This window comes from Bombus vosnesenskii, unplaced genomic scaffold (genome assembly GCF_011952255.1).
Source record: "Bombus vosnesenskii isolate JDL3184/JDL3185 unplaced genomic scaffold, Bvos_JDL3184-5_v1.1 scf7180000016274, whole genome shotgun sequence".
Classification (NCBI taxonomy): domain Eukaryota; kingdom Metazoa; phylum Arthropoda; class Insecta; order Hymenoptera; family Apidae; genus Bombus; species Bombus vosnesenskii.
Window position 1 is genome coordinate 1,837,501 of NW_022884343.1, and position 23,512 is coordinate 1,861,012.

The 23,512-nt window shown below is 35.8% G+C and overlaps 6 protein-coding genes and 1 long non-coding RNA gene across 16 annotated transcripts in view; 3 read left to right on the plus strand and 4 right to left on the minus strand.

The window, feature by feature from the left end:
* Positions 1 to 11,692, plus strand: part of LOC117242373 — a 126,430-nt gene extending 114,738 nt beyond the window's left edge. For 3 of the 5 annotated variants that reach the window (XM_033508982.1, XM_033508981.1, XM_033508980.1), the window contains 5 exons: positions 4,758 to 4,963; positions 5,915 to 6,050; positions 6,692 to 6,831; positions 8,032 to 8,299; positions 10,267 to 11,692. In XM_033508982.1, coding sequence (XP_033364873.1) covers positions 4,775 to 4,963; positions 5,915 to 6,050; positions 6,692 to 6,831; positions 8,032 to 8,299; positions 10,267 to 10,334 — 801 coding nt within the window. In that variant the 5' untranslated portion in view covers positions 4,758 to 4,774 and the 3' untranslated portion in view covers positions 10,335 to 11,692. Of the gene's footprint in view, positions 1 to 4,757; positions 4,964 to 5,914; positions 6,051 to 6,691; positions 6,832 to 8,031; positions 8,300 to 9,272; positions 9,462 to 9,821; positions 10,047 to 10,266 lie in introns of all 5 variants that reach the window. The other 2 variants (XR_004495239.1, XR_004495238.1) reach the window with 2 other exon arrangements.
* LOC117242394 lies at positions 5,710 to 6,695 on the minus strand. The gene is made up of 2 exons (XR_004495251.1): positions 6,339 to 6,695; positions 5,710 to 6,208 (listed from the first exon to the last, which is right to left on the minus strand). It is a non-coding gene; the product is annotated as an uncharacterized LOC117242394 (long non-coding RNA).
* Positions 11,577 to 13,523, minus strand: LOC117242369 (ribonuclease H2 subunit A). Of its 3 annotated transcripts, none has more exons than XM_033508972.1 (2): positions 13,202 to 13,523; positions 11,577 to 12,630 (listed from the first exon to the last, which is right to left on the minus strand). In XM_033508972.1, the coding sequence occupies exons 1-2, from the start codon at positions 13,358 to 13,360 to the stop codon at positions 11,785 to 11,787; spliced, it is 1,005 nt and encodes a 334-aa protein (XP_033364863.1). In that variant the 5' UTR covers positions 13,361 to 13,523; the 3' UTR covers positions 11,577 to 11,784. The 3 variants fall into 3 exon arrangements, with proteins under 3 accessions (XP_033364863.1, XP_033364865.1, XP_033364864.1); XM_033508974.1 differs by lacking the exon at positions 13,202 to 13,523 and adding an exon at positions 13,096 to 13,114; XM_033508973.1 differs by lacking the exon at positions 13,202 to 13,523 and adding an exon at positions 12,844 to 13,068.
* A 116-nt stretch (positions 13,524 to 13,639) lies between these two features.
* LOC117242383 (ubiquitin-like protein 4A) lies at positions 13,640 to 15,985 on the plus strand. Its single transcript, XM_033508998.1, has 3 exons — positions 13,640 to 13,937; positions 14,629 to 14,734; positions 14,810 to 15,985. Exons 1-3 carry the CDS (start codon positions 13,890 to 13,892, stop codon positions 15,106 to 15,108), a joined length of 453 nt encoding a protein of 150 aa, XP_033364889.1. The 5' UTR covers positions 13,640 to 13,889; the 3' UTR covers positions 15,109 to 15,985.
* Positions 15,265 to 17,602, minus strand: LOC117242376 (gem-associated protein 2). Its single transcript, XM_033508984.1, has 6 exons — positions 17,514 to 17,602; positions 16,811 to 17,081; positions 16,638 to 16,722; positions 16,371 to 16,529; positions 16,015 to 16,302; positions 15,265 to 15,456 (listed from the first exon to the last, which is right to left on the minus strand). The coding sequence occupies exons 2-6, from the start codon at positions 16,915 to 16,917 to the stop codon at positions 15,364 to 15,366; spliced, it is 732 nt and encodes a 243-aa protein (XP_033364875.1). The 5' UTR covers positions 16,918 to 17,081; positions 17,514 to 17,602; the 3' UTR covers positions 15,265 to 15,363.
* LOC117242356 (ATP-binding cassette sub-family F member 2) lies at positions 17,527 to 21,877 on the plus strand. 4 transcript variants are annotated; one of them, XM_033508946.1, is made up of 9 exons: positions 17,527 to 17,563; positions 18,528 to 18,715; positions 18,800 to 19,203; positions 19,274 to 19,437; positions 19,519 to 19,746; positions 19,836 to 20,223; positions 20,309 to 20,500; positions 20,575 to 20,778; positions 20,857 to 21,877. In XM_033508946.1, the coding sequence occupies exons 2-9, from the start codon at positions 18,535 to 18,537 to the stop codon at positions 20,995 to 20,997; spliced, it is 1,902 nt and encodes a 633-aa protein (XP_033364837.1). In that variant the 5' UTR covers positions 17,527 to 17,563; positions 18,528 to 18,534; the 3' UTR covers positions 20,998 to 21,877. The 4 variants fall into 4 exon arrangements, with proteins under 4 accessions (XP_033364837.1, XP_033364834.1, XP_033364836.1 ...); XM_033508943.1 differs by lacking the exon at positions 17,527 to 17,563 and adding an exon at positions 17,624 to 17,658; XM_033508945.1 differs by lacking the exon at positions 17,527 to 17,563 and adding an exon at positions 17,760 to 17,916.
* On the minus strand, positions 21,420 to 23,245 carry LOC117242380 (transmembrane protein 98-like). The gene is made up of 4 exons (XM_033508994.1): positions 22,760 to 23,245; positions 22,568 to 22,677; positions 22,358 to 22,490; positions 21,420 to 22,289 (listed from the first exon to the last, which is right to left on the minus strand). The coding sequence occupies exons 1-4, from the start codon at positions 22,913 to 22,915 to the stop codon at positions 22,014 to 22,016; spliced, it is 675 nt and encodes a 224-aa protein (XP_033364885.1). The 5' UTR covers positions 22,916 to 23,245; the 3' UTR covers positions 21,420 to 22,013.
* Positions 23,246 to 23,512: the final 267 nt, after the last annotated feature.

Genomic DNA, 23,512 nt, shown 5'->3' on the forward strand with positions numbered 1-23,512 from the left:
TCCTAGGTACTTATTGTAGTATTTAATTCACTACTCAAGTGATGCTTTAGCCAAGTATTTAAACAGTAAAAGTAAAAATAAAACTTGGAAAGTTATGAAAAAATGGGAATTTCTTTGGAAATACACGGTTTTGTGTTAAACAAATATTTAAGAAAAAATGGGTTTTACCCTTAAAACTATGATCTTTAAAATTCATATATGTATGGCCTTTAGTTATTTCATCTATTCTCAGAAGCAATTCAGAGTTATAATACGCGACGAGCAAAAGGAGGCAAACGAAGGTTCGAACGAAAGGAAATACAAGAGTGAAATAATGGCGTCGTTGGTGGCACACAGTGACGGGCGTCAAAGAAACGTCTAATGTTTTTACAGTTCTGTATCTTTTCTACTCCCAGTAGCCGACTTTCCTTTTTTTCTCCCCACCCCCTGCCTCTCCCTCCCCCCACCCTTTTCACTCTCCCGCTCGTTATCGAACCTTCTTATCTCTCTTTCATTCTCTCCTCCGTCGTCTTCACACTTATCACGGTTTTCTTCCCTTTTCCCTTTCACTGGCGACGCTACGCCATTTACATCGCCATTCACGTCCACCCTGCCCTTCTTTCTTATCGTCCTCTCCCTTTCTGCCTCCTTTAATAACCACTCGCGTCCGCTATCTTCCTCGGACAACAGCCACGCGTAGCCACTACCGCGTGATTTCTCTTCTTTTTTTCCCCCCACTCCCCCTTTTCTTCGACAGTCACACCCTCGTTCAACCCTGGATTCAAACGAAAGGCAACTCTTTGTCAATCGAAAAGAAGCCACTGGACAAGGTAACAAGCGACTTCCAGGCCGATGGGAAAATATTTGCTGTAAGGGGAGCGCCCGCAAGGAACACGTCCCTAGGGATTTTAAATACGGTCCAGACTGAAAGCACCGGACAAACCCCGGGAACTCGGTCATATCCGCGTTTCTAGTCGATCGTTCAAAGTTCGTTGTGTGATGCTTTCTTGGGGCTACCATGGTTGACAGATTCGACTTTTTATTGATAGGTTGGTAAAAGATTTAGGGTGGAGGAATTTTTGTGTCTAGGAGATTGATTGGTTCGTTTGGCACGCGATTTAGCGATTTAGCAGATATAGTGATTTATACTTTAGACAGTTTGTTGTTATCCCTATGAATGCATAAACATCTAGTCGCCTGTTCAGTAGCGCCTAGTTCACAATCATCCTTACATTCTGGGGAATTTCCTGTCAGAATTTCCCTAATTGTCGCTGTAATCGTCTAAGCAATTTGATATCCTAATAAGACCGATGAAAAACAACGAGACATTCGTTGAATTCTTTGGCCATTTATGTGGAGCGTGAAAAAAGAGGAAACGAGGACAACGCACGTTGAGATAGTAAAATCTCCCTTTCGTCTTGTTTCGTATTTTCAGCTATGTCGTATTGAAGTTCTTCTGTTTGATCACAGAAAGAATTGCGTTTGTTACCGAATTTAATCGTTATGTGGCGCTTGGGTCGCTGCATCAACGGGACCGATAAATGCAGCCCGTCCCGGGCATTCGTGGAATAATTGGATCGGTTTTTGCAATTGTGAATCACGGCCCTCGACAATCAGAGGAACAAGACTTTTTCTCTTCCGTCCATGCGACTTTTCCGGACCAGATACCACGGTGTGCTGCCTTATCTTCAGAGAATGCCACTCTTTTCCTTCGCGTAGTCTCGTGTCATCCTTTCTTTGTCCTTTCTTCCCTCGTAACCTTTGTTTAGGCCTTTGAAGACAGAAATAAAGAACCATGAGAAAGACGAAAGGTGTATTCTTTGTCTTGTGGATATCTTAGATATTGAGAATATCGTTGAACGTGTATTAAAAAGCAATTAATGCGATTTGTTTGGACTTTTTAGAAAATTATCGTTTTTTTTAGTACCAACAATCGGTAAAGTGGCTAACGTAATTAAAGAGTATTCCAGTTTAATTTTAACAATTTTTCGATGGTTCTTAGTACCTTTTGGCATTTTAAGGTTGTTGAATTGTGCTCGCTAATGACACTATACTATCTTATCGACGGAATCAAAGGAAAGTGTTCGAAATCCATTCCGATGAAATTTTTCTCCGTTACAAAGTAAAAGCAATAATTATACGCTTTGCGAATTGGAGAATCCTCGAGCAGAAATTGTTGAAGAATAACAGTCGTCGAAAGAAAAGAGAGAAAGTTGACGGACTCGGCTTTAGATTAAAGTGTCTTGCATTTACGCAGACGTCGAGATTCCCTCTTTTTCTCTGTTCTGGAACACCTAACAATGATTCTTTCTCTTGCTGCGAGAGGAGATAATTCTCTTTGTTGCAGAGTATGCCCTTAATGTCGGCCGATTTCGCAGTTAATGCCAGTCGCGTTTAAAAGTAATGGGGCTAAAAAAGTCGAGGAAAATGAAATCGAAGCGTGCCACGAGATAAACGACAGGAACGGTTCTTTATTCTTTTATTTCTGTTGTAATTTCTGGAAAACTATCTCTCTCCCCCTCCCCCTCTTCTCTTCCTCTCGCAGAAAGACTAACGACGAGTCCACGAACTATATAAATTGATATCCAAACTGGTTTGTACGTGGATTATGTAATTGTAATAGCTCGTGTCTCGCGAAAATCTACGACCATAAATATTTTCATGGTAAAACAAATTTTCTAAATTAAATCATTTAAAAATTTACTTACAAATTTACTGAATTACAGGCTTGAAAAATTTCTTGGAACTTAAATTATTCCCTGCAAAAAGAATGACGACTTAAGACTTACGAAATATTATAGATTTAAGTATTACATGAATAAATAAATGTGACAATGTTAATTTCTTTGTTTCTGACGAGAAGGTTGTTATTTTTAAGGGCATGCTAGGTCTTCGAAAAAAATAACGACCTTTTTAACCTCATGTAACGTTAATACGAAGATATTGAACGTATATTCAACGAGCATATTGTTTTAGAATATTTTCTATCAACGTTTACAATTAATTTGCAAGATATTTTCTCATTTTCCGAAATTTCCTCTGGGAACAAGCGATTATTCATACGTTGGTAAATTATTAATATACGAAATTGATTCAAAATATCAAAACAGACGGATCGATAATTTATTCCACGTGAATCAAGTAACATAAATTCTAGAAGCTAAGGTATATAATATAATAGTAATTACCATTCGCGTACTTTAATTACCGGTTCAAATAATTACAAATTTATTGTCGAATTTCCTGAGGAAATTATATTCCCCGTAACGTTTCTATTTTTATAGTGCAAGTTCGTCACAGTATTTCTCGAACGTCCTAATTTTTATTGGCGACAAGATATTGACACTTGCGTCGAAAAATCAAGCTTTCTCGTGATATACGACTTTAAGCGCTTCACGCCGTTTTTCATAAACCTGAAAAATTTAGAAAAATTGAGCAATTCGCCTACCATGCAAACGTATACAATTGTACTTATTATATAATAATTATTATACATTTATTATATATTAAATTATAATATATAATTGTACTTAACTTGGTATTTATTTTTGATAATTAATTTTGATAAGCAAGTACGAGTGAAAAAATGATTTTGGGAAGAGGTTCGCGTGCTATGTAACACGGACGATCGCGTGGAGAACGCGAGCGCGGAAAAACGCGACGTTTCATCAGTATCAGTGGAAGGTTAAAAGGCAATTCGATGGAATTGTTCTAGCGTTGCTGGGAACAGTGAGCAAACACGCGTGAGAATGGCTTCACGTTCCCAACGTTGAACGATTCATACGACTATCGCTGTCACGCTGCAGTTTTCCCCTTCCAATCTACGAGAATTTGTTAGGTCTCTTGCCCACTTGCAACTAGTTGCGCAACTTGCCGAGTATCGCCACTGAAGTAAAACAGTATTTGGGCAGTCACAGCCTCGTAGGTGTGTGTGTTTGTAGGTGCAGAAACCATGAAATCTGACACCTTCGCTTCGGAGAGATTATACAATGAAATTTTATCTGGACGTCGAATAGAAATCTGTATTCTCACATGTAAATGTGTAGCGGCACTTGACAACAGCTTTGACCGGACGACAACAGCGCAATGGTTAGCGTCTTTGGTTACAAACGTTCGAGACTCGGGTTCAAATCCCGGTGCCCGTAGTCCGATTTTTCTTCCGTGACATCTTAATGAGAAGAAAGCAGCAGTACTCCACTAGCGACATCTACAACCAGCATATCAGCACTATCACCGACTACTATCGCATCTCAAATGTTTTTTCCTGCAACATTATCAATCACAGTTTAAACAGAAGAATCGACTAATTAAATAATTTGTTTGGTACTGTACGGTAATTTTAATATTGAGACGCTTCAAACGCGCAATTTCGAACGATGTGAATATATAAAAATAAACTGGTCCTTCCAGTATTATTAACACCCCTAGTTTTACGCTTCACGAATGTCTCTGACAAAAACGCTCTCATAATTCGAGACCGCATGAATATTAGGTACAAATCGAATCTCGTAAGAGGCAGGAAAAGCAAGGGTGGAGTTTTGGAGGGTCAGCGAATGGCGAACCGCATGTATAAAGAACTTAATGGCTCGGTGAAGAGCTCTCATAGTCCGTTAATAAGATCAAGGGAGAACTGTATTACGTGTGAAATTAGCATCGCGACATTCATACGATGTTGCTCATTCCCAAAAGTCGAAATCTGTCTCGTTACTTTTTAAAAATTAATAATAATTTGCATAAACATTCACAGTCTGCTAACTAGCATCAATTTGTGTTGCCAGGCACGGTAGCGTTGAGGATGCTGGAGCTGGTGGTCCCCCAGCATGTGGTCCGTGGTCAGAACATCAAGTTGGAGTGCAACTTTAACCTGGACGGTGAGACGTTATACTCGGTAAAATGGTACAAAGACGGGAACGAGTTCTACCGATACGTGCCGCAGAACATGCCGCCTGTGCTCGTCTTTCAGCTGCCAGGTGTCACGGCGAACGTAAGAATCACGTTGTATTGATTTTTACCGCGTCTCGTGCCAATGCACCCCTCGCCTAGCTTATTCTATTTAAAGCGCATCGCTTCTCATTTTTATCGCGTTCTGTCGCCTGCGTTTCTATTCAATCTCGTTCATTTCCGGCCTACGAATTTCTCTTCGGGCCTGCACCATGTACGGCCAACGAAATTCGGTCGGGAACAGTGTCCAGCTGTTTCACGAGACTGCACCTGTTCCCTTGGGCTACGTATCTTTCTCTTACAAGAGAAATTAGGGTCTGCGAATTTTTTATCAGCTAGCAGCTTGCTTTTAGCCTTTGGTGTTTAGTAATATGCCATCGTCGATATTGTTCACCTTTTTTATTTTGAGTATCCTAGGGATTTCAGGAATTTCTTTTTAGAGATCCTTAACATTTTGTAGGTTAGGTCGTAGAAAATCTGCTCTTTTTTGCATGATTGATAAATAGATATTTATGCAATTGTTTCTACGAATAATTAAAATAGCAAGGCCTAGATAGAAGAGACCTGTTTCGCTTATAAACATTTTGCACTCGGATGTTCCCTCTGAGGGAACTCGAACAGAAACTCGGTGATTATATAGCACGAAATTACTAAAGCTTCAAGCTTTTTTTAAAATATATGTTTCCTCGAAGTTTCATCTTCACGTTGTACCAAAGAACAAATAAAGGAACGAAAATTATGGCCAGAGTGCAAAGGATTAAATATTGTAATCGGTAAACTCCGGATATCTCAATCACAAAAAATGTTATTTCAATACATGTTGAGCATTCGCTTCTGGTAGCCTCATAAACTCTCACAGAAGAATGTTGATGGCAAGAATTCGCTATGAAAACCGCTGGAATCATGATAGCTGATTCGAGGAATAGTACAGGGGTCAATTGCATTGGGTTAATTGGCCCATAGCGCTACAGGGAGAATCATTGTCGTTTTTCAGATTCACAATTCAACCGAAAGATCGGTCGTTCTCTATTCCGTGAACCTAATGAGCACCGGAAGATACAGATGCGAGGTGTCAGCCGAGGCGCCATCCTTCCAAACGGTCTCCGATCACTCGGACATGCTGGTAGTGGGTAAGAAACGTTTACAGATCGTTGCATCAGTTGATCTTCCCCATCGCCAACCACACGGCAAACGTTTTTTACGTCCTAACAAAAATACCAAACGTCCTTTCTGCTTCCCTCTAGCATGACAGGTCCACGTAGATTCACTATTAGTTCCATCCCATTTACTATAAAAAAAAAATAAGTTAATTTTAACCTGTGTAGCTTCTTCCTCTTCTTTGTTTTTGCAGGATTTATATATAAACATAATATTTGTTAACTATTTTTCTATAATTTTCATCTTGATTTTATACTTACCATCGTGAAAAACGAAACGTTAGATACAAAATTTGTTGACTTTTATTTTTTGCAATAAAGAATGAGGTAAATAACTTTGTAATAAAATAGCATACCCTGTGTAAGGCTATTTTTCCTCCTTATCATTTCATCGCCTGAAACTATTTTTAATTTTCTTTTAATTTTCTGATAATTTTTTAATATTATACGAATATCTCATTCTTGCAAACATTTTGAGATTTGATATTAATTCTATTTACTTACTTGGCTTGTAATTTCGTAAAATTACATAAACACGTACTTTTACATAACCTTACTTTTCTAAGAATTTAAGTATCTCCGAGAGAAAAAAGAAAATGGTAAAAAACTTGCAGCCCTACCGGAAGACGGGCCCATTATCACCGGAAGGCCAGGAAGGCATCGTTATCAAGTCGGTGACGTGGTGCGGTTCAATTGCACTTCGGCGAAGTCTAAACCAGCTGCCATGCTCAGCTGGTTCATCAACGGGGACCCTGTAAGTAACTTATACTTATAACTGTTCCTAGTACTTGTCAGAAGCCATGAAATTCCGTGGGAAAAGTCCTGTGCGATATTTTTCTTATCGCTGCTTATCCGCTGTAATTACTCGCTTGCCATCAATTTCAACTTCTTTCAACACTGTCCACTGGGTGCCCACCGCAAGTATATTGATTTTCAGAATATAGCGTGATGTTGGATCAAGGAACGGTATCCCGTTAATTGGACAACCGAGGCGGATCGTTTAAAGCAGCTAATTGAAGTGTTATAAATGATACCGGCCGTGTTGCACATTCGTTTTATTAGAACACCGCCATCTATGAGGATCTTTAATGACTACGTAACTCAAGTATCCCTTGTTCGTTAGTTTCCAATACATGGTAAACATTGATTCAGGAATTTCCTGCATCTAACACAATTTTAATGCAAGAATTTGAGATAGCGAATGATATTTTAGAAGTCAAAAGTATAACGATATGCTCCGAACACAAATTTTGGACATTTGATTGCTTAGAATCTAGAAGATTGCAATTCGATTTCTTCTAGTTGGAAACCAGGAAATTCTTTAAGGATACACTAAACTATGTATAAAAAGTCGGTAAATACATAATTGAGAAAAGGACCTAATAGGTTTCGTAATCAGATAGTTGAATTATTATGAAATTTTTCTATAAAAACTTTATAAAAAAAATACAAAGATCGATAGGAATCCTTACTATTATTAATTCAATAAACCTAGAACCAAAGCAGGTACGCCCAATTTCCAATTTTGTCGTGTGAATTCTTTTTCCAGAGAACTGCTCAATTATTTATCCCTTCATCCAATTCGTCATTCTCTTTGTGCTCAGCCCGGTCTTTCTCCTAAAAGAACAATTGAACGAATCTTCCAGTCGACGTCCATTATCTGTTCTATAAATAATTACCTAGTCCAGGTACTGGTCAAACACCTGTTAATAAATCATCCGTGCGCTTTTACGTGCCTGCCATCTTTCGAAACGTTGCAGTCCCTCGAGTGCAGTCCAACTCGATCACAGGGTTAACGTAGCCGTAACTTATCCTGGTCAGGCTCGCTCGTCCAAAGTAGAATTGCAAATTTGACTTACTTCCCCTAAACACGCAGACACCTGCAAGTGAAGAAGCAGACTTTTATATCTTTTTCTTTCTTTCTTTCTTTCTTGTTATTTTTGGTGGAATTCAGGTCGACACGCAATACTTGAGAGGGCCCCACATCACTGAGGTGGATCGCGAGGGTCTGGAAACCGCCGTGCTAGGTCTGGAGTTCCGTCTGCGTACGAAGCACTTCAAGAGGGGGGACCTGAAGATCAAATGCCTGGCAACGATAGCGACCGTATATTGGAAATCGAACGAGCTCAGCATAGAGGGTGAAAGGCCCCTCAAGATGCCGGTCATGGAGAGCAGGGAGACAAGGGCGCAAGGCCATACGCACGCGGAACATATCTTAGGAGGTAAGCAATGGAACACGAGCTGCTCGGTCGGTATACAGTTGTTGTCGAAATTACTCGATCACTTGTCAAACCTTTCATGAGTATACAGTGGCTACAAAAGGAATTGACACATGCCCTTATCTTCTAATGAAGCGCTTCTCTGTTAGAATCTACATTTCATTTCCATAATATCAAATTACTAAATGATGAGAAATTTAATATACTTTAATTTAATTAATTAGTACGTACATGCTATGGTTTGCCAGTAGTTTTTGTAGCCATTATATTATGCGTTATAGATAAAACATTTCCAAATTGGAATGGCAGTATAGTGACCAGTATAGGCTTGAAACAAATTCGAGAACAATTGAGATACATAGAAAGTATAAGATATTTAGTATAAAGATATACATATCAAGCTAACATTTTTGTATATATCGCTTTTCGAATATCTTGCTCGGTTAGGAGCTTTTGCACTCCACTGTATACCACGTTGTAACGCGAAGTAGAATCATAAAAAAAGTTATTATTTGGAACGGAAGGCATCGAAAATATAGAACGGCGGTTTTTCGTGGAAGCTTTCATTCTAAAGGAAAAGCATTCCGAAGAGATCGCTTAAGGACGCGTGCACTTGACGGAAAAGCCTCAGTGGTTCCCATTTCTTCTCGTTTATACAGTCCCGTTGAAAATGCATTTAAAAATTGTTTCGATAGAAAATTATTTGAAATTTGTGAAATATTAGTTCGTTTTTCATTATTACTTAATTATTTATTGTTTCGTGTAATGAATTGTATTATATATACATTAAATTTATTGAAAATTTAGATTATTCAACGATTTCCGTGCTTTGCTTTGAAGCCTCTATTTTCCATATATCGATAAAAAATTCTGTCGGTAAAGAAAACAGTGATTAGATAATTTATCGATTAATGAGTAACCTTTTCGATTGAAGTGAATGGAACAATTAGTTTAGATATGTCAAATTCTTTTGCAGAAACATGAGAACCGCTGTTATACTTCAGTTAACTCTTGGACAGCGAATTTGTGGATGGCGATGGCTAGGTCAACTTTGATACGGACATTTCACGTTTATACTCTCTAAAGATATACTTGCGTGTTATCGTTTTATCAGATTATATATAAACAGTTTTATTTCTGGGATAAATATTATTATTACGTTGGGGTAAATATCGGAGAATTATATTTGAAAGTGTTATTAAAAAATTTATTATCCTTTCCCACACTTTATTTTTATTTTCAGTTTTATTTTTATTTTTATTTACTTCCTCGTATATTGTTCAATATATTATACTAAAAATTCCACAAAAATTATGGCTATAATAACTATAATCCAGGTGAAAGTTAAACGCGCACGTAGCACATTTTCAAACCACTTTACTTCTAAGCCAAGTAAGGAAAAAAAGAAATTTTGTTGCTTTTAAAGAAAAAATAATTTTCCAGAAATATTCATAACTTTTCAAATTAAATACAACTATCTTAAGTCCATCATGACGTCTATTAATTCTTTTCCATTTCCAAACAGATTTTCACCCCCTAGGAGAGGATTCCTAACCTACAAACGATCCTTTACCACCAAGACATCAATCGTTAAGATCGATGCCAAGGAAAAAGGACCGTCTGTCCACGAGGAAATATCGAGACGAAATATCGTTAGGAAAAACTGTGACAACGAATCAGAGACACGTTCGTTTGCCGACAATTTGCTGACTTATGGTCACATGCCTGGCGAACGTCAGTAAACGTTTGTGTCAGTAGCCTGTGGATGCAATTCCCTCGCCAATATCGATCGAATTAAACCGACGATACGTTCCGATTTTTCACTCGATTTCCATCGTCCATTTTACTCTTTTCTCTCTCTCTCTCTCTCTGTCTCTATTTTATTTTATTTTTTCCTTGTCCCTGGTTCGTCGACAAAAATTGCTCGTTGAGATTCATCGTGGTTCAATGCTTTTTCATTTCTGTTTCAGGAAGCGGAAGCAGCATGTTAGCGCCGTGTATCTTCCTGCTGATGACGAGTATATTGATTCTACGATAAGAAGGACACACACAACATGGTGCCGCGTCCTTTTTTGTGCTCATCCTTTTCAGGCCTCCAAAAACAAGTGTTATGGAGACCACTGGTGTACTAAATTATCCGTGTTGTTTCTATTTTTTATAATCGCAGTTAGTGGAGTTAGCGACGATATAGGCGAGAGAATATACTTAACAGAGATATACGTCAGTATGTTAGAGATTAGAAAATGGGTGGACGCATAAATTCGTACTTACTGAATCGGGTGTGTAAATCTCCCTGCATCTTGCACGGATTTTTTATACTTTCCATGTTTCGTTATCTTATAGCTTATAGTCGTTTTTAACACTATAACGAAAGGCTAATTTCGAAATTGACGAACAATGTTTTTTTTGTACTTGTAGAAAAATTTAGTAACTTTAAATATATAAGAAACAAAAAGATTAAAGTAATAAATAGATTTAGTTATCTAACCCAAAATGCAAGATGACCACTACAAATGCACAAAAATTCTTGTCCGATTGCATTTTTAATTTCGACAATAATATAAAATTGATTGTCAATATAAAAGTAATGAAACGTAATAAAAGTAATTAAATCTTGTATGATGTTAATAGAATTTAAAATGTAACACAAAGTTAACGCTCATATGGCGGAGGTAATGTCGTGTCTGCGGCGTCATAGTGTTAAATCCCAGATTCTTAAGCAAGATGCAAAGAGATGTATAGTCTCGTTAAAGAAAACATGATCATGGTTACTTAAAGAAGCTATTCAATCGTTGATACAACACAGAGAGCAGAGTTTACAAATCTACGTTCATCTCAGCATCTTCAAACTCTCGAGAGTGCGAAATTACAGCCCTTACGTACTTCTTTTCCTCTCCTTCATCTCTTACTATTAAAAAGAATCGCAAGCGTAAACGAACGATTAATAATCAACCGGAATGAATGAATGAATGAACGAACGAGCGAACGAACGCCGAGTATATTTATATTCTAATTGTACACGAGTGTTTCTATCGTCCAGTCACGCGAGAGAACAAGCAAAGATTTTAGCCCCGGTGAGAGTGTTCTCTTTCGTCGTAGCTTTTATCAATCTAGTCGCTATTAATCAACAGAGATATGTTACCCTAGAAGTTATTGTGAGCCGTGTGTATGCGCGTGAATGTAGAGTGTGTTTTACCAAAGAACATTTTGCGCTAAATAACATTCCTAATTGTTAATTACAAGTGAAATACACGGGGTGGTATAAAAAGAAACCACTACCTGCATATCGTATTTTACTGTAAGAGCACTTTGTACATATGTACATAAATTGAACCGACTTTTATCTCTAACTTAACGTTCTGATAAATAAAGCGGCGTTTACTTCAATGGATCAGACATAAGTCTTAGTTTTATCCAAGAATAACTTTTTAATTATAAGATGCTATGTTTGCGTGTCTATGTACTATTCGTATTGTAAACAAAGAAAATCATAATTTGGAAGTACTGGAAAGGCATCTTTCAGTGAAAAACTGATGTCGCTTGCTCTGTGGCTTGCAAGACTTAACCGGCGACTTGGCGAAGAATTTGGAAATCTTTTGTTCCCCAGGATTCCCTGTGTCTTCCACTTCTTCCCATTCAACGGGCAGGGCCTTTGACTCCAGAATCTTTTCAGCAGTAGACCAGCTGAACCTGACAATATGCGGAAAGCCAAATACTGGATCTACATTCTCGGACAACCATCTTTTAGTATCCGGATCATTAGGATATCCGCTTCCATACTCGGTTGTTATCAACTCTTCGCGAAATTGCCAAGCTTTCAAAGCATGATCGCGCAAAACTTTAGCGCAAATACTGGCAGCACTGACGATAGGATACGTTGAGTCAGCCTTCTTTGCCACAGTTATCTTTATATCCGGGAAAATCTGTTCCAACCTGGCCTGGTACTTCTGCGGTACGCCTACGGTGTCTACATAGATTTCTGTGATGTTTGCACCAGCTTCAATCACCAGTTTGGCTAATTCAATCGCGGAATTCATAGAAACTTCGTTCAGGGAGGTCTTAACACGACGGTACATGTTATTCGCGATAATGTTAGGGGATATGACATCTACAGCCCAACCTATTGTCTTGTGCTGCTTACAAATATTGTCGAAAATTGCGTCCCTCTGTTCTTCCGTCAAACTCTTGGAGTCTGCGCAACCTAGATCCACAAGAAGTTGCTTTTCTGATAAAGGTGCATAGGCAATCCCATAAACCATGGGTCCCAAGACTGGCCCACGTCCAGCCTCATCGATACCAAGTTGACATGGTTCATCCCGACACATTTGCGGTACCTAGAAGAAATTACAAATGAGGACTCAAGTTAGAAACTTCATTTATTTGAGAAATGAATGATCTATGAAGGAATGTTTATCAGAGTGTACTATTAAAATCATCAATAGTTTAACAATTAAACGATGTTTATTTGTAAGAAATTTATTCTATATTCTTATATTGTAGGATACATATATATATATATATATATATATATATATGGAATTTTATCGTTTTTATGGAATTTTGTATAATTTCACTGCTTTTACAAGTGTTTTTAAAATACATCATATGTTTCAGGCTCCACTAATAATGATTCTATAATTTTATTAGGTTATGTTTTCATAAGAGCAACTACAAGTTACATAATTCCAAAACAGTTGCAAGCTGTTTTAAATACAGTCTATTATGCTATTCTTCTGTTAGTTATTAACAGAAGGTCAAATTGATGATATGTTAATAGTTAATAGTTAACATTCAATAACCTATACGTTACTATGATCTCAAGAAAATAATAATTGAAGTAAATGATAAGAAAACAGAAGCTCTTAGAGTAAATAAAACATATCGTTCTTTTTTATATATACATACATCTGACAAATGAACTCTATTGACACTATGATCCCAAGCTTTGAAGTACGGGGTTAGGTTTTCTTTGCAGGTAATCTTACTATCTTTCTCAGAATTAACACAATTTTCTTCTAATTTCGTTTCTTCAACTTCATCTATCATTTCCTTTTCGTTCTCCATAACGTTCACGCGTTTTTCCTCCAATATAACCTCAAAACCGAATGCCAGTATTTAGATTAACCGCCAAAATCGCAAGCGTGGATATCGATAGGTCGTATCGAAGTATGATAAACAATTCTCTAATCCAAATGAGCATCACATTTTTAAATTGCTAGAGAATAATCTAGTCAAACTTAAGAAATTTACAATAATTAAAAATATTTTACAAATATTTGATTAGGTATTTCAATGATATTTTGAAGAAAAGAAACAAATAGAATTATTTCGATAAAACTCATGTATCGATAAAAATTCGCCCAGTATCGACCTCACACCAAGGGTTTCTGACTACCTGTGTGCATGTGTACGCGTGTCCTCGGTAGAAATAGTTGATGACGCCGTGTGTTAGTAATATCGTGTGTCGCAAAATATAACCTCACAATAAAATGCTCGAATCCTTATCGGTATCATTAAAGGTCTCGTTCTTGAGAAGAATTTGATTTTACACAGTCGTGTTGGTCTGAGGACGCTTCGGCGTGCACATTACACCATGAAAGTTATCGTGAAGAAGCTTCAAGGGAAAGAATGCGTTGTTGACGTGAGTAGACAACAGCTTGATTTCCATTTTTCCCATTTTCCATTTTTCTATTTACAACGGGAAACGTCGCGCGATATATCCATTCAATTGATGAGCCGTCGACGATGTTTCTAGAAATTTTTTTAACCTACACATAGAATATTTTGCACATCTTAGGAAATTAACTTTTGAATTTTTTTTATTTAGAGTAGTCTTAATAGGGTTACATTAGTATCACCAACTGTTTTCGTTAATCAGGATTCCGTTACTGACAATAATAATCATTGGCATACATATTTTCTGAGTGGTATACACACTAATGATGGGTTGAAAGTCATAGTGGTGTAAGTCAAGATTTTGAGAATTTGCACATATTGCATATACTTCAGCTTTTAAAAATATTGCCTTCTTAGCTTTGTAATTAACTAAGTTACAACTTTAATCTCTGTCACAATATATTTTTATGACTTGAAGAAATGTACTCAATCTTTTATAATAAACACAGAACACTATTTTATGAAAGCTAACAGTGGATTGATTTATGCTACTATAACTCTCAGGTGTCTAAATTTGCATATTGATCATAGCTATTGTCAGTTATTGCTTTTGTCAGTCCTGTGTCATTGATTTTACTGTAATCTATTTTGTCATTGATTAAACAGGTTTCATGTTATTCTAAATAATTGTTAATTAATTCTTTGTTTTTTAATAGATTACACCTTCAGATACAGTTCTTCAGTTAAAACATAAAGTCAGTGACCTCTTGGGAATAGATGTTCCCCACCAGAGACTGTTGCTTACGGGCAAGACATTAGCTGGTAGTATTTGAACTATAAACAAAACATTTGAATTTTATGTTTGCAGTCTAAGACAATGGCGTAAAAATATTTCAGATGAAAATCCATTGAGTTTCTATCCAGGAATTAAGGATGGGAGCAAGTTAAATCTTTTGGTTATTAAAAAGGCAGAGGAAGGGTCTAGTGAGGGAAGAGCTTCACACAGCAAATCTGGCATATATCTCTTACGAGATGAAGTTTCTAGAGTTCTGAGGCATTATTATACAGAGTCAGAAACTGAGTCGATAACCAATGAATTGATAAAAGACCTAAAGAATAAAGTGAATAACCTTAGTTACGATGATCTAGAACGATTAGCGACTGCACTTCTCCAGGACCAAGAGAATATAGCCTAAGAATAAAATTTCAGTTCTTCAACTTCTCTTGCTTATTATTTGATTATTGTAATACACTTTTATTTAATTAGAAAAAAACGTTGCCTCATTATATCCTGATAACCAGTAGTATATTTTAAATAATCGTAAATAATAAGACGTGTAAAGAGCAACATATAGATGTATTAAAAGGTCGATTTTATTAAATTTATTAAAACGTACATAAAGTATACTAATAGTAACTGCACTTTAATAAAAAAAAATAGACGGGAGTTCTCAAGGATCGGCCAAGTCCAATTGGCGAAAGTATCGCGCAACTAGGCATATAAATAAATTCAGTGCCCCTATTTCATGTACTTCCAGTCTCTTCTAAAAAAATAAATAGAAAAAAGGAAAGAAGCAGATAAAGTTAAGATCAATAAGGAGAGGGCCTCAACTTTGTGTGTCTGATTTTAATGAAATTTTAGGGCCTGTAATAAATTCCTTTTTCTATGTTCACTGAAAACATTAAATACAAAAATAATAAATTCAACAAAGAGTGAAAATGTTGAAAACAGATGTTCATGTTAGTTTTTATGCAATGTATTAAATATAAATTATTCACTTTATGGTAAATACCATCCTAAAATTTTTATAATAATATTAATAATTAATTTAGAAGTATGTATTTAAAATATGCAGACTCAGAATTTTCATTTAAATCGACACTGGAGTTGGGGTCCTCTCCTTATTATAAGATACGTTAACTACAAAACAATTAGTAAGCGATTTATATGTTTTCTTTTAATACAAATGATAATTGTATCCTTCTTTTTAGACTACTTCTTTAACTCACTCCCTGATTTATGTCAATGGCAAATTTAATATACGCAATAAAACTGATTTGTTAAAAAATAAAGGATGGTGTTATTTGTAATCCATTATTACCGATTTTGCACGCATGACAGAACAGGTTCTAGCCAAAGAACGCAGACAAGAACATATTCCTGGAGTTAGTGGCATTTCTAGAACAACTAGCAATGCATATATCCATTGACCCAATTTGTACTCAATCTTTTTTAACGTTTCCATGTGCTCAACTAAATATTCTAATATTTGTTCTACCATTGGTTGGTTTAAAGAAAAAATAACATCCAATGTTGGAGGAACTCGTATATTTTCTTCATCATTACCTGAACAGAATTTGATCCAACCTTTCTCATCATCGATACTTGGCTGTAAGATTAAAATGTTAACAGTAATATTAAAACATGCAACTAGTAGAAAAGTACTTTAATATATACCATATCGATCTTTGGAGGTTTCCATTTACGTTTCAATGTCTGAATTTCATCTTTCAATTGACTTATGTATAGTCTGATATTGGAAAAGTCTGACACTTGACATAACTGCCAATCAAGCGTAGGGCGCAGCCATGGCGGTGCCTCCATGCAGCCTGATAACTTATAAGGTTGTATTTACATGATTATTATACATTATCTGAATTCTGGCTAGTGTACAATTCATACTTCTTTTACAGATGATATTAAAACATCCATTTGCAAACTTACAGGTTCAACATCAATTGTAGGTTTTTTAAAATGTTTTCTATCAATATCAGCTACTACAATATCAGCACATTTCTGTGTTTCTATCCTGTAGTAACATTATATAAAATTCTTTATTCTCGATTACTAATTATTAAAAATATTTTTTTATGATTATTTTCTGGATATTTACTTACATTACTCTTTTTATATATTCTTCTCCGGAAGTTGGAGGCAAGGACAAATTAATATCCTCGTCAATTTCTCCAACATCGAAAGCAAGTTGTCTTAAATAATCTGTCATTTTGTTTATTGTTTAACAGATAGGTACTTCCAATTTTCATTCGATAAGATTAATTTTATTCGTGGACAGCATTTGTGTTAGTATATTTGTAGGTTATATTGTTTCTTTCAGATTAGGTTATGGTCACCCTTTAATATAAATACCAAGGATCATGACAGTTGCAACTAAAATTTAAAAAGTTGCAATATAGGCAATGTAAAAAAGTTATGCATTTTTGTATTTCAAAGTGACAATAAACGCTTTGTTAAAACAGTCATTTTATTTAATACAGAAGGAATACTAAGAAATGGAACTTTTTATTTTTAACATTAGACTTTTAGCTTGATACATTCGGTTTTTTCGATTTTTAATTGCTTATAATTTTTTTATTTTTTATAATTTTTGAAAAGAAAGTATGAATAATCCAATTTTTGCTTCCTGCATTCATTTACATAATTAATGAAAAATATGCAACTGAATTCATGATCCTCAATTTCTTCGAATATATGTATATTTTATCCAAATCGATTGAATCATTAAAAAGAAATATATTGTTTAAATTGTCTAACACATTACGAGTAATGTATGTATGTTGTATTGTTGTTTGGGTAACATACGTCTTTTATCATACAAGATATATATGCCCGTCTCAGTTCAAGCCAGGTCGGTAGGTACAAGTATACCCACAGATATGAGTACGTCTGAGTAGGTCCATGATCGAGTCATTTGTGTAATCATAGTCATGCTTGTAATTTACAGTGTGTAAGGGATAAGGAGACGTCTTTTGGAAGTTGTATACATTGTATCTTTACATAAAATTGTATATTTGTAAGAAGCGCTTAGAGCCGAAGCACTAACGAAAAAGTCTCGCATGCTAGAGACCTCTGGTGACAGAGTGGGGAAGGTTGCCACAGCAAATAGTTCTACCTGACGAATGATGTCGCTTTGACGGCTTTGTCTTTATCCATGCACGTGTGTTTGCGTATTGCACGGATCGTTCGATTTTTGGCGCACAACTAGGTAATAAATCTCGAACCTACTATAAAATCATTACTTCAATATAACCTATAAACATCTCATCGAGTAATTTCTAATAATTCTAAGAATTTTTCTAACATCTACTACTGTCGCAAAATAATCGAAGTTTCTTTTGTCTCAATTGCAGGTGCTTCGTCTCTATTTTTCTCCTGTTATCTTTCTTTTCCCTCTGTTAAACGTTCCTTATTTTTATTGCGCAACCAACATTAATAAGCTAGTTATTTTTATCGGGTAACTTTAAATGTGGCCGTAGAAGAAATTCGAGAAATGCATTAAGAATCACAGTTTCTGTATCCCAGGCCCACTATCAGTGTCTTTCTCTTTCTTCTTCTATCGCTCTGTTCTGTCCCCCTCTTGCCTATGTACCTCTTCGTCGCACTCGTTGGCTGGCTCATGTAACGAGCCGTTTACGGCAATGGAAGTTTTTCAATTTTCGAATTTGACATTACTCCGCTTCGATCTTACTTTCTAACGCACGTGCGATCGTGTTCCTAACCTCCGGCTTACATAACACGTATCTTGTACCACGTATCTCATACCACGTATCTCATACCACGTTAAAACGACACTCCAAGTATCTAATCGAATTTCAGACGAATCATGCCGTCCGACGCAAAAAAGAAGCAGCAACAGAAAAAGAAGGAAGCAGCTAAAGCTCGTCAATCAGGCAAGAAGCCACCTCAGAATAACCAGAACAAGACTGTGGAGGATGGTAAGGAGTCCAGTCCTGGAGTAGGAATCATTCAAAATGGAACCAATGGGTTGCCTGTTAGTGCAGAAGGTGAAATTAGAAACTGTCTTTAAAAGGCAAAAATGTTATCTAAGGTCTTTTAATTGAGAGTTTGATTCATTGGTGTTATTATAGAGGCACTGTGTATGAAACTGGAAGCAGATGCAAGATTGAATGCTGAAGCACGTTCATGTACAGGATCATTGGCTTCACACCCCCGAAGTCGTGATATAAAGATATCTAATTTTTCTATTACTTTCCACGGCTGTGAACTGCTGCAAGATACTATGTTGGAATTAAACTGCGGCAGACGTTATGGCTTGCTTGGACTTAATGGCTCTGGGAAATCTACTTTATTAGCTGTACTTGGAAATCGAGAAGTTCCTATCCCTGATCAGATTGACATTTTTCATCTGACCAGGGAAATGCCTGCTAGCGATAAAACAGCTTTAGATTGTGTGATGGAGGTAGATGAGGAGCGTATACGATTAGAAAAACTGGCAGAAGAGTTAGTAGAATGTGAAGAAGAAGATGCTCAAGTATGTTCTTACTTTGTATATCTTGCTTTTTTTACTGGCGCTTAATATTTAACAGTTTTTATCTAAATAGGAACAACTCATGGATGTCTATGAAAGGTTAGAGGATATGTCAGCTGATACGGCAGAAGCTCGTGCTGCTCATATCTTACATGGTTTGGGTTTCACTGCAAAAATGCAGAAAACACCTACCAAAGATTTCTCTGGAGGTTGGCGAATGCGAATTGCTCTTGCAAGGTTAACTATCTAATTATCTGTGAATAGAAGAGTTTGCATATGTATACAATGATCTACTAAGGCTGTTTTATTCTGTTTCAGAGCTTTATATGTGAAACCTCACCTATTATTACTGGATGAGCCTACCAATCATTTAGATTTGGATGCTTGTGTATGGTTGGAAGAAGAATTGAAAACATACAAAAGAATTTTGGTCATTATTTCTCACTCACAAGATTTCCTCAATGGCATCTGTACAAATATCATTCATGTCAATAAAAAACAACTAAAATATTATGGTGGTAATTATGAAGCGTTTGTGAAGACAAGGTAAATTGGAATTAGACATAACAAAAAGATGAACGAAACTTAAATTCTTGCAAACAAATGAGAATATTAATATGAATTCTCTATGTTAGAATGGAATTACTGGAGAATCAAGTGAAGCAGTATAACTGGGAACAAGATCAAATCGCACACATGAAGAATTATATAGCTCGATTTGGACACGGATCTGCAAAACTAGCAAGGCAAGCACAATCTAAGGAAAAAACACTGGCAAAGATGGTAGCACAAGGTCTCACAGAAAAAGTAGTCAATGACAAAGTGCTGAACTTCTACTTTCCTTCTTGCGGAACTATTCCACCCCCTGTTATTATGGTTCAAAACGTTAGTTTTCGTTACAACGAAGATTCACCTTGGATTTATAAAAATCTAGAATTTGGTATAGATTTAGACACCAGAATTGCATTAGTTGGGCCAAATGGAGCTGGAAAAAGTACTCTTTTAAAATTATTATATGGAGATGTAAGTTCCAATTAACCACCATGTACGGAAATTAAAAAAGGGAATATTTATATATACAAAATTACATATTAATTTATAATTACAGTTAGTTCCAACTAGTGGTATGATACGTAAGAACAGTCATCTTCGGATCGGGAGATACCACCAACATTTACATGAATTATTAGATCTAGATATGTCGCCTTTGGATTACATGATGAAAGCCTTCCCAGATGTTAAAGAACGAGAAGAAATGAGAAAAATCATTGGTCGTTACGGATTAACCGGTCGTCAGCAGGTATAATTATTTATAAAAGCTTAAATATCTATCATTGAGGTTCAAAAAGTAATATTTTCCTTTTGTGTGTATAGGTATGCCCAATAAGGCAATTGTCCGATGGTCAACGTTGTAGAGTGGTCTTTGCATGGTTAGCTTGGCAAGTGCCTCATCTATTATTACTTGACGAACCGACCAATCATTTAGACATGGAGACAATTGATGCATTAGCTGATGCAATTAATGATTTTGATGGTGGAATGGTGCTTGTGTCTCACGATTTCAGATTAATCAATCAGGTATATACTGCCGTTTAAAAAGACTAGGTATATAATCCATTAATCATTTGATTATATAATATCTATTCGTTTTATTAGGTGGCAGAGGAAATTTGGGTCTGTGAAAATGGTACAGTCACGAAATGGAGTGGAAATATATTAGACTACAAAGAGCATCTGAAGACCAAAGTGCTTAGTGACAACCAGAAGAGACAAAAGGAGATGCACAGAAGCAAATAATTTGAATAATGTGTAATATGCTTTGCCCAATTTTTTTCCAAGTATATTTTCTCTCTCTCTCCATTATAGTGATCTGTCCTCGTTGTTTCGTGTCTATTGCTGACTTTGCGCTGCTGTGTAGCGTTTATCAGCGATCGAAGATTTTTTAGTTAATTTATTTAAATAATGAGCAGCGAATTACTCTGTAATAGCTGGCGATATCGATTCATGGTGGCTATTTGCCATGTTATTAATTTAGAGATCCGACATTATTACTGTACTACGAAAAATTATAGATTTCACATGTATATACATATATGTATGTGTTTACACATACGTATATGTATATGTATGTATATACATAAATAGATTACTTAAGAGAACTACTGAAATAAAACACGTTTAAGTATTATTAACACACAATAAATACTCGAATTTTTTTCTTGCAATTTAGCTTTATTATAAAGTCGTATTTAGCTATAAATTAATTTGATTCTTGGTATATAAAAAAATATGTGGATGTGTACAAACAGTTATAAATACTTAATATAATCGATAAAACGACACGATTTCTCTCGAATAGAACTTTTCATCTGACATTATACATAAATACTTTGATCTAGTATTAACATCATGGAAGACTAAAGTCTCGCGGATATCCATATCACAAGAAGTAGTATATCTCTGGTTCTTTCGTCGTGAAAAATGTTTAAATCTATATATATTATATATCTTACAATATTTTTTAATACGCCATGGAAGTAATGTATGCATTTTTGTAACAACTATGATTACATGAAATGTAATACACTGAATATTGTCGATAGAAAACTCGAAGTTGCACTATTGGGTTTTGGACCTTGATATAATAAAAAAAGGAAAAGAAATACATAATATGAAACACTTTGTAATGCTGTGTATACCTTCAATTTCACGTAGAGCCTAATAAAGCCTAGTATAAGGACCCAAAACCACGAGAAACATAGAAACTGTAAATACTGGTGAAGATTTTTCTGGATCAGGAGATAAACTGAAGGTCAAACGGGTGTTGAAGCTGGAACAGAACAAGCCACCTCCTGTGCCAGTGCAGCATTCCTTAAGATTGATAAATGGGAATCCATATCACTCAAAGCTTGATCAATAAATGCTAATTTCCTAGCATGACTCTTGGACACTCCATGCTTAGTCACCAATGCCAGGTGTGTAACAGCCAGTACCAATGCTGCTACTCTGGCTTCCAATAATCTTGCATCTAATGGTGGATACAAACTTCTAACCACATCGTCAACTCGAGGTGGAATACGTCTGGCAACCTAATGAATACAAATATACAAATTCTTAGCTTTGAGTGTTACTATGGAATAAGGAAGTATACACTTACATCCACTATCTCCAATGGGACAGTTTTACTGTTTACTGTGCCTGCAATAGCAGTGAGACTGGAAGCCAAAGCATGGCACGATCTTAATACAGCAATACATAGTGGAGCTAAACCAGTAGCATCATCAACCCATCTGTATTATCCATAAAATTTCACCATTGAGTAATTAATTCAGAGTCTCATCTCTAGATATTAACAAACGCTCTATACCTCTCTGCACCAGCTAACCATTCTTCGCTTTCCCAAACATCTAAGCCTAAACCAGAGAAATTTTCTCCCTCTAGCAAGTCTGAGCTTAGATCTGGAGAGTCTTTCTGATTCTGAAATGCAATTGTACAGATTTTACCATGTTTCATAAGAGAGAAAAAACAATATATATATGACTTATAGTATATAACTTACATAGTAACATCTTTGTCTTTTGCATATAACAAGTAATACTAAGAGTGCACCAAGGAAAACAGCAGCAAGTGCACCAAGTGCAACAGCTACTACTGTTTCCATTCCTGTAGCACTAGTTGTGGGACCAGCGTTACTTATGGACACCGAAGAACTCATTTTTCAGATGAGTTTGACAATTCAATTACTTTGTTCAAATGAACCTTTTAATTAACTAAACCCTTTTAAATAGTTCATGAATACTGTTTCAACTATTTTTCTTGTGTCAAAACCGTAAACAGCGTCGAGTTTCCCGGTGACAGTCGGTGGGAGGCGGAGACTGTCACGAATCTTAAGCTCCATTCATAAAAAATAATTCCTGATTGTAGCTTTTGTAAGTCACGTTATGTAATTCGGAAATTATATTAACAAGTGGTTTTGTACTATTCCATGCCTGTACAGAGGAAATCTATGAAGAATAAGATCATAATCGGTAAATCCGTAAAAAGTGGAAAGTAAATATATAGAAAAATTTATATAATGAAGTATTAAACAAGTTCTCCTCTTTTCTCATTTTGCTTATTTAAAAATTAGAAGGAATTTTTGGTAGGAATTTCTTTATTACATTTTTAGAAGTATGTTTTTATGGATGTATACACATTTTTGGATCTGTGTAATTATTTTGTTATGAAAGTTAATATCTAGGGAGTTCTAACAAATATTAAAACTATGAACGAATGTTAACAGTTATCCCATTTAATTTACAAAAAATATTTA